The 13,159-nt window shown below is 40.8% G+C and overlaps 1 protein-coding gene across 5 annotated transcripts in view; it reads right to left on the reverse strand.

The window, feature by feature from the left end:
- Positions 1-5,518: 5,518 nt before the first annotated feature.
- FOXP1 (forkhead box P1) overlaps positions 5,519-13,159 on the reverse strand; it is a 343,548-nt gene continuing 335,907 nt past the window's right edge. For all 5 annotated transcript variants that reach the window (XM_026857386.1, XM_026857384.1, XM_026857383.1 and 2 more), the window contains one exon: positions 5,519-9,933. In XM_026857386.1, coding sequence (XP_026713187.1) covers positions 9,789-9,933 — 145 coding nt within the window. In that variant the 3' untranslated portion in view covers positions 5,519-9,788. The remainder of the gene's footprint in view (positions 9,934-13,159) is intronic.

A 13,159-nucleotide genomic window follows, 5' to 3' on the forward strand; every position in this document is an offset into this window, starting at 1 on the left:
CCCCTTGTCCCCATCTCCGTCCCCTCTCCCTGTCCCCATCGCTGTCCCCTCTCCTTGGGGACACGGCCCTGGACCCCCTGTCCCTGTCCCCACCGCTGTCCCTGTTCGGGACCCCTTGTCCCCATCTCTGTCCCCATCTCTGTCCCCACCCTTGTCCCCGTTCGGGACCCCTTGTCCCCATCTCTGTCCCCATCTCTGTCCCCACCCTTGTCCCCTCTCCCTGGGGGACCTGGTCCTGGAGTCCCTGTCCCCATCGCTGTCCCCATCTCCATGCCCTCCCCTTGGGGACATGACCCTGGACCCCTTGTCCCCATCTCTGTCCCCTCTCCCTGTCCCCATCGCTGTCCCCTCTCCTTGGGGACACAGCCCTGGGCCCCCCCGTCCCCGGGGTCACAGTTTGGGACCCCTTGTCCCCACGTCTGTCCCCAGCTCCTTGGGGACACAGCCCCCCCCGTCCCTGGGGTCACAGTCCCCTTGTCCCCATCTCCGTCCCCTCTCCCTGTCCCCATCGCTGTCCCCTCTCCTTGGGGACACGGCCCTGGACCCCCTGTCCCTGTCCCCCCCACTGCCTCATATCAGAGAGAGTATTATACCAGAGTTATGACTAGATGTGTTTTTACTGTATATGGAAATGTGTTAAAATGAATGTATAGCTCAAACACACTCATCATCCGTTCTATTGTTTTGTAGAACCCACTTCTCCCATGAAGGGCAACCACATGTGAAGGGAGAGAATCCAAGTAAGTATTTGGTAAACATTTGAAAAATGAGAGACAAATAGCGCTCTGCGATCGCACTATCTTCCTTCAAATACCCACTCGAAAAAAAATAATTCATTCCTAACAAGCCAAGCCTGGCTCCCTAAACCGGGAGGAATCGCAACGCTGGTAAACTTGCAGAAATATTTTTACAATTTTATTAGAGGTTTTAATTCAGTGCTTTATCTACCTCTGTTAGTCTGCAAAATAGCTTTAAATATTCAAGTGGTAATTAATGAATCTTTTATGTTGCAAATCAAACATTTTCATCTGTGCTGTGGTACAGTGGCAGTGAGAAGGAGGGGTTTAAAGTGTAATTGTTTCTACTGTTCCCCTCGCAGTGCTGAATGCCTTTTTACCCTTTATTATATCATTGGCTTTTGCTTCAGTTCATCAGCGCTTCGCCACATCTTATCGTTCGATATTTGCTGTCTATTTTTTTTTTTTTTTCAGTTCAAGATTTCTTACTGTGCCTTTGCCAGAGACATTCCTAAGGAGATGGAAACTCTCTGAATGTGGAATTTTCGCATGAGTGCAAAATAATAAAAAGCATGTGTGTATTAAAAAGGGATCAACTTAATGGGAAATGAGCATTGGGTTACATTAATATTCTATTACAGTAAAAATCATATTTAATAAATTTTCTCCAGATTTTTCAGAATCTTACTGTATTTTTCTAAGTCGTATGCCAATCCAAAGAAACAGTGTATATGATACATTTGATTTATGTTAAGTAAATAACCTGCACAGCCCATTTTCTGGTTTAAAAAAAAAAATATTAAGTGTAGAAACACACACCAGACTGAAATGTGTGCTTAGTTTCCATCTGCTAGGAGGAATAGTGTTGGTCTTGTGCAGCAGAAAGCCTTTATAAACAGTATTCTATTTTATTGATGCTATATGTGGATTTTTATGTTATGTGGCAAGAGCAGGAGAATGAAAACATTGTAATTTATCCTAAACTGTAAAATTATATTAGTACTAAAGTAATTACTTCACATATTAAAATACAGTTTCCTTTACTTTCTTTTGTCATCACATAAAATTAGGCGTTAGGCGCTGCAGTGCAATGGGGGCCGGAGCTTTTCTTGCCTTCACAAAGGATTGACACATCTGTGATCGTACACTATATCACCCGACCCTTGTTGTTCTGTGACCCTAATTAATATTATACTCAGTGACATTTATGTATCAGAGCAATAAGCTAAACAGGAAACAATTTATGTCACCTAAAGCTTTTTAACAAATCGATGCAACTATTTGTAATTGCTTGTTTCACAAGATTAAAAGTACTCAGCCTTGATCTTCGCCCACAGTTTTGTGGCCAACATGACCTGTGCTTCCGTTGTAAAATAGGAGTGTTGGTGATCAGCACCTATTTCCATCAAGTAATCCATATTGCTAATATTTCTGGAATTTTAATGTAGTTACAATTTATAGCCGATCAAATGTGGTTACCTAAATTGCTGTTGCTAGTAGACAGTTTAACTGTCTTTATTAATTACAGTATAATTTAATGTTTGAGTACAGGCACTTGTGTTGGTCATTTTTACAGCCAAAGCAGTTATGTGCCTTATGACGAACCATTTTAGCATTTTCAATGGAAATTTGCTAATATGATGAGTGATAAAAATGTCAAACTCTGGTAAATAATGGTTATTGCTTTGGCTGGAATTAATCCTTGAAAGGACGGTTACCTTCAAATTAACATTATAACTTGAAGAAAAAAAAAATGTTTTTCAGGCTTCTGAAATGCATAAAAAATGGCCACTGAACTCCTCTAAATAAATACAGACAACCTTCCACAAAGTTGGGGTTTTTTAATCTTTTGCCTCCAGGTAGACAGAGAAAATTCCTGTGGAATAAAAAGGGAGGAGGGACTATTTTTGGTTAAAAACCTCAAGGTGTTGTTTACTGTTTCTAGATCACGTGCTTTGAAGATCTCTAGCAAAGATTATAAATTGGGGCAAAAAAGGAGGACTCTGCTATGCCTAAGCCTGGGGGGTTTGGGGCAAAAATGGGTGCAGACAGCATGGAGGCTGCAAACACGTGTGAGGGCCACATCTGACCACACTGGTCACTGCTGTTGGGGAAGAGAGTGGGTTGTTGCCACCAGCGTGGCCATATGCGGATGAAGAGCGCGTCAACGTGATGGAATAACCACCACTGCAACAAAGATGAAAGATAGCCCTGATTAACACACCATTAAACGAACGTTTAACATCATCATTGAAGATGGAGCCTGATTAATAGGTCAAGAAGGGCTAATTACACTTTGTTGTGAGGAAGGGTGTGTATGTGTGTCTGCATGTGAGTGAGAGGCACCAGGAATTGCTAGTCCCTTAAATTAGTCCAATAATGTGAAATTTGTCGTACTCTGTGATCACGGCCCAAGCTAAATGTCACTGTTGAGCTCATCTGCGGAGAGCAGCTGGGTGTGCACGGAGCACGGCGGCTGCCATCGCCTCCTGCGCTGCCAGCTCCTGTGCTGGGAACCCCTTATCTTCTGCTGCTTTTCTCTCTGGTACAGGAAAAACCCAGAAAAACTATGCTCTGGCTCCAGTTTTCTTTGGAAACTACTCAGAGGCACATTGCCTCACCACCGACCATAAAAGTGCTTTTCAGCTGTGGTGGAAAAAAAGCATTTCTGACTGGAAAAGGTATTTCCCAGCTGGCTGTTGCTGGTGGCAGTGCCGTGAAGTAGGAAGGCATTTTGTGATGTTCCATGATATGGCAGCCAGGCAGGAGAAATGTGATTAATAAGACAACGATGATACAAAACGTTGTAAAGAGCCAGGCTCTCAGCTACAGCTAGGGCAGCACTAACTTGGGCAAGGAGGGGAAGAGCCTGATCCTGCTCCTCAACGCGATGCCAGTTCCTCAGCACAAGCTGCGTTTGGCACCTACCCCAGCAGCTCGCCTTCAATCAGAGGCCACAGAAAGTTGACAGGTGACAACCACCAGCTCAAGGCCTCTGTGCCACCTTGCCAGTGCTGAGATGTGCAGAGAAGTGAAACACCCAAGTCATCTGTGATGGCTTCACCGCTCATCACCTGCCTGCTGGTGACCCGTATGGGGACACGCTGTCCCCAAACAGAGGGGACAAGGGCTCTGCTGGGACTCCTTCGGGGATGACTTCCCCTACCTGGAGCTCACACCCACGTTTTAGAGACACAGAGCACTCCTGACCAAACATACACCAAGTTCTGGCTTAACACCCTCTGCCTGTGACTCAGAAAAATTTTAACCCCAAAAGTGGGACTTCTCCAGTTTGCTTAAATCTCACTAGTGATAAAAGTGCAATACACAACCAACCCCAAATTTCATTCTTTATATTTTGATTATTAAAATCTACCCATCGATGGCATTTTGAGACACATTCAAATGAGTGTGCAAAGATTCCCCCCCCCCCCCTGGTATAATTTTGTGATAGAATATTTTTATAAAATCATTTGTACTAATTTAAGCATTTATCATTATATGCAAAAAGATTTCTTGATGAGAATATTATAGACGGTGCATGTTTTTGACATTAGCATTTTATTTGGATGACTAATCTTGCAGATGTGAAATTTTAATGAATTATTCATGAAAAATCTCTCCTCTGAAATTTCAGTTTGCTGCTAATGCTAGTTATTAAACATTTTATTTTTCTTTATAAAACTTGATGAAGAAAATACATGTGTGCTTACTCGAAAGAAAAGGTGGGTTTTTCCTTTCATGTTTGTCTCAGGTGACAGTGTGACTTAGGACTTTGTTCCTCGTGGTTTTGTGGACCGAGAGGTTGATCCTGCAAACCCCCTTTTGCATACATACAACACACATCCAACCCTTCAGCCCCCATTAGGGCACTGCACCCAGAAGGATTTGCAGGATGAGGCCCCACACCCCTTCGTTCATGCTTTCCCCTTTGGAGTCCAAGGAGAAAGCAAATACCCCTCAACGCCCTCACGGTCAAATGCTGATGGGCTTCCTTGGAAAAGCGGATGAATTCTTCGCATGACAGCGTCTTCCTTGTTTCCAGAGCTCAAACGACAGCCCTGTCCAGACCGTCCATGGAACCGCCGCTAAAATATCTTGCGATCGGATGTGGTTGGGTTAGAGCAGAGGAGAGCGACGAGACCGTCCATGAACGTGCTGGGACACGGGCGAGGTGCGACCAGCTGCTCCACGGTCAGCGATGGGGGCCGGGGCCTCAGGGGATGTGACACGGGAGTCATGGGGCAGGGAAGGGAACAAAACAAAAACTTAGGACATGGCAACTTGCATTACCAGTGTGAACAACCAGCATTTTTATTGCATTTGAGAATGCTATAATGTCAGTAATTAGTACTGACTACACAACATTTTTTATTGTCTGTATCAACAGACATGGAATGATGGAATTACAGTTGATGTAAGGAATGAGTTTCTTTTATGCCTTATCAAAAAAAAAAAAAAAAAATCTTGTTACTGGCAGCACATACACACAAAGCACCATGCTAACAGTCTGGACTGTACCATTTTCATCAAGGCTTATGGGTAGAAGATACTTTGTTACCTGTTCTGGGCCCATTAAAATGCAGTCATTAATTGCAAGTTCACCTCGCAAGACTAGAATACTAAATGACGTCTGAAACATCTAAAAACTCACTCTGAGTTCATTAACCAAAGGTACCAAAGGATTTCAAAAGAGTTTAAACACATTTTTTTTTTTCCATGCTATAATGAACGTGAGATTACTGGTGATCTGAAAACTACAATAGTTCAAAATTATTTTAAAAAACTTTATATATATATATATATATTTATGTATATATATAAAATATCTAATGATCTGCAATATTTGTAGAACCAGACTCCCTGTCCCGGTCTCTTCTCGAAGCAGGAGCTCCAGGAGAGGGGAGGTGCGGGACCTGCAGTGGGACTCTTGCGAGTGAGAATCAAAAAAAGGTCATTTTTTTTTTAAATGTTTTTTGTGGTCACTTATTCTACATAAGCCTTGATTTTTCATTTCACTTCTAGTTGAATGCAGAAACCTAACAGGTTTTACATTTACAAACTTGGGGGTTTTTTTTTGTGGACAAGGAAGGCTTTGACTCTCATTCCTGACAGCGATTTACCTGATACATGGTACTACTTTCATAATGTACGCTTTTCTTTGAGAAAAAAAACATGTAACAAATTGTCTTTACATCTTGGCACCTTGTAAAGTTTTTTTTTTTTTTTTATACAAAAGTTCAATAGTTTGACACTCCCCATTATTAATCACTACTTCACTGATAAACTTTGAAAGTGTGACCCTGGAATTCATCATGCAAAATATTTACTGCAGCAGGAGAAAAACATTTTTTTTTTTTTTTTAAACGGCTTTTTTTTTTTTTTTCCTTTCAAATATATGAACTTTGTTTAAGACAGCCAGAAAAGGCAGTGGTAAGATAACAGAAGGGGTGGGAAAGTATCAAAAAAACCAGCTTAAACACAAAAACTGTACAAAAATGCTTCGATCAATGATAACAGGAGAAAAAAAAAAATCTGTCAACTATGTTACAATTTAAAAGCTGAAAAAAAAAAGTCAGGGATTTTCTCCCACATGTCAGCAAATGTCATCCAATATTCTTAAAGCAAGGATAACTAAATAAAATACATGTGCAGCGTATTCTGCAATTCCATTACATACAGTAGTTTTTTTTTTTTTCAAAGCTATTTTTTTAGTATAGTTAATATAAAGCAGTTGCACAAAAAGCAAAAGGTGTTTTGACAAACAGGTCTGCATTTATTCCTTTTGAGGAATGATATCTAAAAAAAGGACCTTTCCACCTTTTCCTCCCTCCCCACCCTCCCCCCAAAAGACAAAGGCTCACACAGACACAGTGGGATATATATGTACAACATAATAAACCCCTCCCTAAAGAAGCAACTGTATATCCAAAGGGATACAGAATCAGAATTGTAAAAATCATAGTGAAGTTTGCTTGATGTAAAGCCTGAGATTTTCAGTTGGTTCTTCTGCAAGGCTGCAACACCTGCCAGATATGTTAAAATCTAATTTTTTATTTCTTTTTCTCTTTTTTTATTTTTTTTATTTTTGCTACAGTCTTTAGACTAAGCATGCAAGACATACAACTAAGTGCAACTGAGTGAAATGTATTTTTTATTTACTCATTCCCTAACAGTTTGGACTGAGGTATGCGTACTAACAGTTTCTCATGCTGTTATCTTTACTCATGTCTAGCTACACATGCTGAGAATGAACTAATCTACCAGATTTTTATCCCCTTCTGAATACCAAACTAACCAGCAAACCACTCAGTTTAGAAGCACAGGGCTCAATTCTCATGATCCCTGTCTGGCTACCGCCGGCACGTCACGAAGCTGCCTGGATATAATTTAAACGAAAAAAAAAATGTTTCAAATGACCACAGACTGCCCTTTTTTTCTTTTCTTTTCTTTTTTTTTTTTTTTTTTTTTAATTTTTAAATCTTTTGAAACAGAAAGCAGAGTTGAGTTTTATAAAAGTAACTGCCAATAAAATTTCTTGTACCAAAGCTTATGAGTGGACAGGAGTGTTATTTCCTTATGAAAAATGCTGACCAAAAACTAAACAAAACTGAGCAAATGTGCCAAGATCAACCAAAATTAAAGCAGTCATCCTAGCACAGTCCCGAAACAGAAGTGGCACACAATCTGTAGAACCAAAGACCAAAAAATTTTTTTTTCATTTAATTCTAGAAATACTATTATGTGGTCCAGTTAAATTGTGGGAGCTTTTCTGTTCTCTTCTGTATTTTATTAAACTGCCTCCTTTATCTGATACTCTAATTTTCCACGAAATAACTGTGTCTTTGCTTTGTCCAGCTCCCTTCTCATAGCTCCACCAGTAACACTGACTCCTAGTTTTAGCTTCAAAAGCTCTCCTCAATTCCTCTTTACAGACTTTTGTTTTGGTCACTGTAAAGAATTGCAAATAAAAAGTAACAACTTTGGTTCAGACATCTACTTGGCCTTCTAAATTTTCTAGAATAAAGGAGCAGTTTCCCTCTCAGGTTAGCAATAGCCCACATCTTGTCATTTCCCTCTAAATTCTTCAACCTCCTTTGATCAACAATAAGAGGATATTTGGCTTCATAAGATAAAGCATATAACAGAGAACATAATTTACCTTTGTGTAATATCTTTGGTAATTTTAGGAAAAAAAAGGTACAAAGAAGAATATAAATTAAGTTCTGAAAGGCTTTCTGAAATAATAAAAAAGCTACAGTCCTACATAAATAAATGAGTGACAGAAAAGTGGTTGCAGAATGAAAATGTTTAGGTGTTTGGTGACCGAGGTTTACTGACCTATCGCAACAAATTTTGTATGTCATGTTTGCTTTGAAGAGCCTTGCCAGTTTTGCCTAACAAGCCCCGGCGCGAATTCTCTCCTAGTAGATCTCCTGTCTCCTACAGCGAGGTTTCCATACTGGCTGGTGTGATATTGCATAACAATCTTAACTGCAGTACTGGATTTGCACAGCTGAAAATTAACACTTTAGCATTAGTGGGGCTCCATCCTTATTAACTCCCATAACAAGTTCAATCTGATATCTAATTTGTATTCAAACAGATTAATGCCACCAAGCAATCCTGAACTGATGTTTAACCGTGAAACATCACCACGTACAATAACAATTTAATGAAGTCATCTTTCCAACCACTATTTGCAAATGCAAATGCAAAATGAAAAAAAAAATAATATTGTAATAATAAATGTATAGGTGCCCATCTCGGTAATCTTAGATATTCCAGAAAGATTTGTTGACCCATTAGAACTCGTGTTAAACAACCGAGAACCTGCCACTGTACTATTCATCCTCTAATAAAAGTGAACTCTGTTGGTGCTGCATACATTTCTTTGTGCTGTTCAATTTTGTGGCATTTGCTAATATTCACCGTTGCTGCCAAAAAAAAAACCAAAACCCCAAAAAAAAACAAACCAAAAAAAAAATTATTAAAAATACTGCTTTGTGGAATGAATCTGTGTTGCTTCCTACAGTGTTTCTATGTTCATCTGTCATTCATTCTCATTCTTGCAGTACTTCGTTCCTCTCTCTCTGTTGGACAACCCTTCCACATGTATAGTGCAGCATTTGGGACCTTTTCAAAAAACAACAACAAAAAAAAGGAGACACCGAAATGGAATGTTTTCCATAGCTAAAGAAAACATGGTGGCATCTGAAGGAAACTGGAATGAATGACAGAAAAAACTACAAAACAATTCAATGACATTCAGCTTCGTATAATAAAAACACCTATTAACATTCATCACAAAGTACAGAAAACGTTGAAGCCTCCGAGAGGCCCTGGGCCCAGATGAGGCCTGAGGTCAGAACTTAAAATGGTAGAGGAGAAGTGGGGCGGGGGAATAAAAGCAATACATTAAAAAGTTTGGGATAATTTTTTCTTTTAACCCCTCCCCGATATACACGCTCACACACACACACACACACACACATATCCACACACGTGCACACACAGGCCTTCCCCATCCCAAATGGAAGCAAAAAAAAAAAAAGAAACCAACCAAAAAAACAAACAAAAAAAATGGAGTAAAGGCAGTGATAATCAACATGCAGTACTGTGCAAATATGTTGTCCATTGGAATCCTTAAAATCTGGGCAAAGACTTGATCTGCAGTTCAGGTGTACATGCTCAGTTTGATGTCCTCAAGTGTCCAAAATTGGCAGGACCTGCAGTCCACAGCTGGCTGCTAAATGCAAGTGAATCAGTTTAGCAAATTTACAACACTGATGTTGACTGTAAGAGAGGAAAATCCCAAGTACCAAACAAGTCCATCCAATGCACAGAGTACAAATTCCTTTTTTCAACAAAAAGTAGAAAAATCAAAAATACTCCCAAATGGGATACTTGATGGCACTAAGAGTTAACATATTTCATAGTTGTCAAAGTGGACTGAGAATCCTCCAGACTGTACAATAATGGAGAGATTTCACAGCTAAGTTTGACGTGTTCTTCCAATCTTCATTCTCAGGATAATGATGTCAGACATACTCATTCTATGTCCTCATTTACAGGTTCATCTTCATAATCTCTGTCGTGATCGAAATCTGGACTGTGGTTGGCTGTTGTCACTAAGGATAGCGGGCCTTCATTTTCATCTGGATCTAACGGTTCTTCTTTGACATGCACAGGGTGCCTGGAAAAATGAAAACACGGTCAATCAGCAAGTTGCTCGTTAAAAAAAAAAAAAAAAAGTTTTGACAGTTTGGGTGGTTTGGGGAGAAAGGCAAAGCGGTTTGGGGGTTCAGACTCGGTGTGCCAGGTCTCAGAGCTCCAGGTCTCCAAGGAGAAGACCCTCATCTTCTGCACCGGCCAACTGAAGCCAAGCGAAGGCTACGCTGGGCAGGCAGCGCTCAACTTCCCCGGGAAAACACTCTGGGAGGAGCACCTCAAAAGGGTTTCCGTCTTGGGATCGAGAGAAAATGCTCTCAGCTGACATATTAAGTTGATTAATACAATCTTTGGATAAATAAGAGGAATAAGCATCCGAACGGCAAAGCAGCAGTTTGTCAGCCCACCGAGCCGGCGGAGGCTGGGCTAATCATCGCTCGCTGTGTGTGCGGCGTCTCTCGTTAACATGCAGAACCTGTGAGACAACTCTCCAGAGGACGACCCCAAGTGAGGTTCTATCATTAATCAACTTCAAGCAAACACAGCAAAGAGACACCATGATACATGCTTTAAACTCCAAATTAATGCATATTTTTACAAACTGTCAATAAGGGAAGAAAAGCCCTGCCAGGAAACACAAACAGAGAGGAAAAGGCTCTCTCAACACAACAATATGATAAGAAAGCACAGTCCTAACGAGAATAATAACACTGTCAGCTGTAAACAAGGCAGAACATGATCCCCAGCTCATGGTGGGCACAAGGATGTACTAAAGAGATGAGATCTGCCAAATTTCTCATTACAGCATAGCACATGAATAACCCGCAGGGGAACGGGGCTTGGTCATTCAAAACGGGTATGATAACAATTGAAAAATGTTGTTCGTAAATCATATTTACAACAAATCCTATACAAATACAAATTACCTTTTTTTTCCTCTTTTTTTTTTTTTTTTTTTTTTTTTTTTTTTTTGTTCGGCAGCTTTTGAAATGTAAAACAGCCATGTGAGTCAATAGTGTCTTGTTGGTGGGACTTTATAGGAAAGTAGGATTTTATTGACATTACCAAGTATTAATAATGCGACACAGCACTGGAGACCCTGTTTGCTTCCTAAATAATTGATGTTGTAGGCAATCCCTTAAAATAAAGTGTTAATGAGTTCAAGTCCCACTCTGTCTCTCATTGAGTTGATATCCACCTCCTAGAGTCTTGTTTTTCCTCCATGCGGGCTGATTTAACCCTTTCACGTAGGCTACGTGAAAACACAATCTGAAGCGCAAACCTTCATTGTAAGAACTTTTTCTCTCCTTGCGCAGCTTTGCTTTAAAATGAATGATTTAAAATAGCTGCATTTTATTTTATGTTTTGTGTGGACAGGAACGACAATACTGTTTACTCCGTTGCACTGATGGACAGCAACAATAAATCACCGAACAGGGAAAATGTACTCGGTATCTGTGTACAAGCCAAAGGTAACCCTGCCTACTTCAAGTGACCTGTGTGAACCACCCGTACCCTTGTACAGCCTGCAAAGCCGTACCGCACCCTGTTTATTTATTTCGGCTTGAGTCTGGATCAGTTTAGGAAGCACCTAATTCGCTGACTACAGACATTTCTAATGTGAGCTGTGTATGCCTTTCAAGTCTCTGCATATTTCAACTTCTTGAGTTGTAAAGTGCTAGATCAATACTTAAGTATTAACTGCACCTTCCAACCCATCCAACAAAGAAGCAGCGGGGAGAAGTGATGCAGCATCCACGTACACACACCTTTTCCCTTCAAATTCACCAATATGTATCCTATCAACACATCCCTGGGAGCAAAGAGGCTCCTCTGAATGTCGTATAATTTCTACAAATATTACAAGGAGAGGGACACTGCTTATAGAATTTTGACTTAACTATTGAAAAAGGATGGGTAAAAAATAAGACTGGCAGGAGACAATTCAAGTATCACAGATCACGAATTAGCATAAGCACATATATGGTTTCGCAAGCGGAGGTGTGCATGTGCTAGCTATCCCAGTGGCTCGTGGCCCCAGCGAATGTGAAACCATGCTGATTATCTGCAACTAGAAAAACTTAACATTACGAATAGGCTGTGAGGCCCCTCACTTGGGAGAAAACGTGAAATGAAAAACAGAGAAAAAGGGGGAAAGAACAGCTACACATAGAGACTGATAAAGTGTGTGCTACTTGGCCTTTATGGCAGGGATCTTTTTTAACTGCTGTTTTAATTTAAAAGTCTTGCTTGTTGGCTTTCTGGTTTTGATGCTGCTGCCGGGCTTATTTTTGGTTTGTTTGTTGGGGTTTTTTTTAAAAAAAAGTATTATTTTTGAAAATGCAGATGAGAAATTTTCGAAGGAGAGAGAAGAACACACATCGTGTGCAGCAGAGGTGGCTTTGGCACATGGACAGGAGTTTCTCCGAAGGCTGCTCAAGGGCCACATCTCCATGTCCCTCCCTGCACCACCTTGCACTTGGCCAGAGGACAGACATGAATGGGTGCCAGCAGATAATATAGGTACCTACTGGGCTTGCAATCACCTGAAATGCTCTGAAAGTTCCTTCAAAGGTCCCTGAACCTTTCCAAAGCAAACTCTGCCCTCCTTCTGGTTTTGTTATGAAAGCAGGTGAAAACAGGTGGTTTTAACTGAGTTTCTCTTTGAGGTTTGGTGTGGTTCCCAGAAGTCAAAAAAACGAAACTTCAGGAGTGAAAAGCAAACCAAGCACCAAGTTATGAAAAGGGCTGCTCGACCCCAAGCAAGACAAAGCCTGAGAGGCCGCAAAGCCACAGGGAGGCACAGCCATGCCAGCCTCCTCCAGCAGCTCACGTGTTGGCCAAACATCAGAGAGCCAGCTTGGCAAAAACTCCATCCCCCAAATTAGGAGGGTTATCTGGGTAATACAACCCCCTGAGGAGAGATCGGCATGGAAAACAACAAAAAAATTCAACTCCTTGTGTACTCTCTCAGTTGTAAGCACAAAGTGGTGTGTGAGGAGGAAACCTTACTGAATCTGTGATTTTGCTCAAACATTTCAGAGCAACTGAAACAAATAACCTTAAATAAGCTCAAAGGCAAAGGGAGACTTTCATATCTCTCAAGTAAGTCTGCATCTTTATTTGCCACCTCACCAAACGCCCAAACTTGGGAAGGAAAACTTCCTATACAGACTGAAGAATTCAGTCTCTTGAATTACAGAAAAGGTTAAATGCTGGACTAGGCACAAGGGGGGGGCGGGGGGGGGGGG

This window comes from Athene cunicularia (assembly GCF_003259725.1).
Source record: "Athene cunicularia isolate RWA chromosome 12 unlocalized genomic scaffold, athCun1 chr12_part1, whole genome shotgun sequence".
NCBI classification, from domain to species: Eukaryota; Metazoa; Chordata; class Aves; order Strigiformes; family Strigidae; genus Athene; species Athene cunicularia.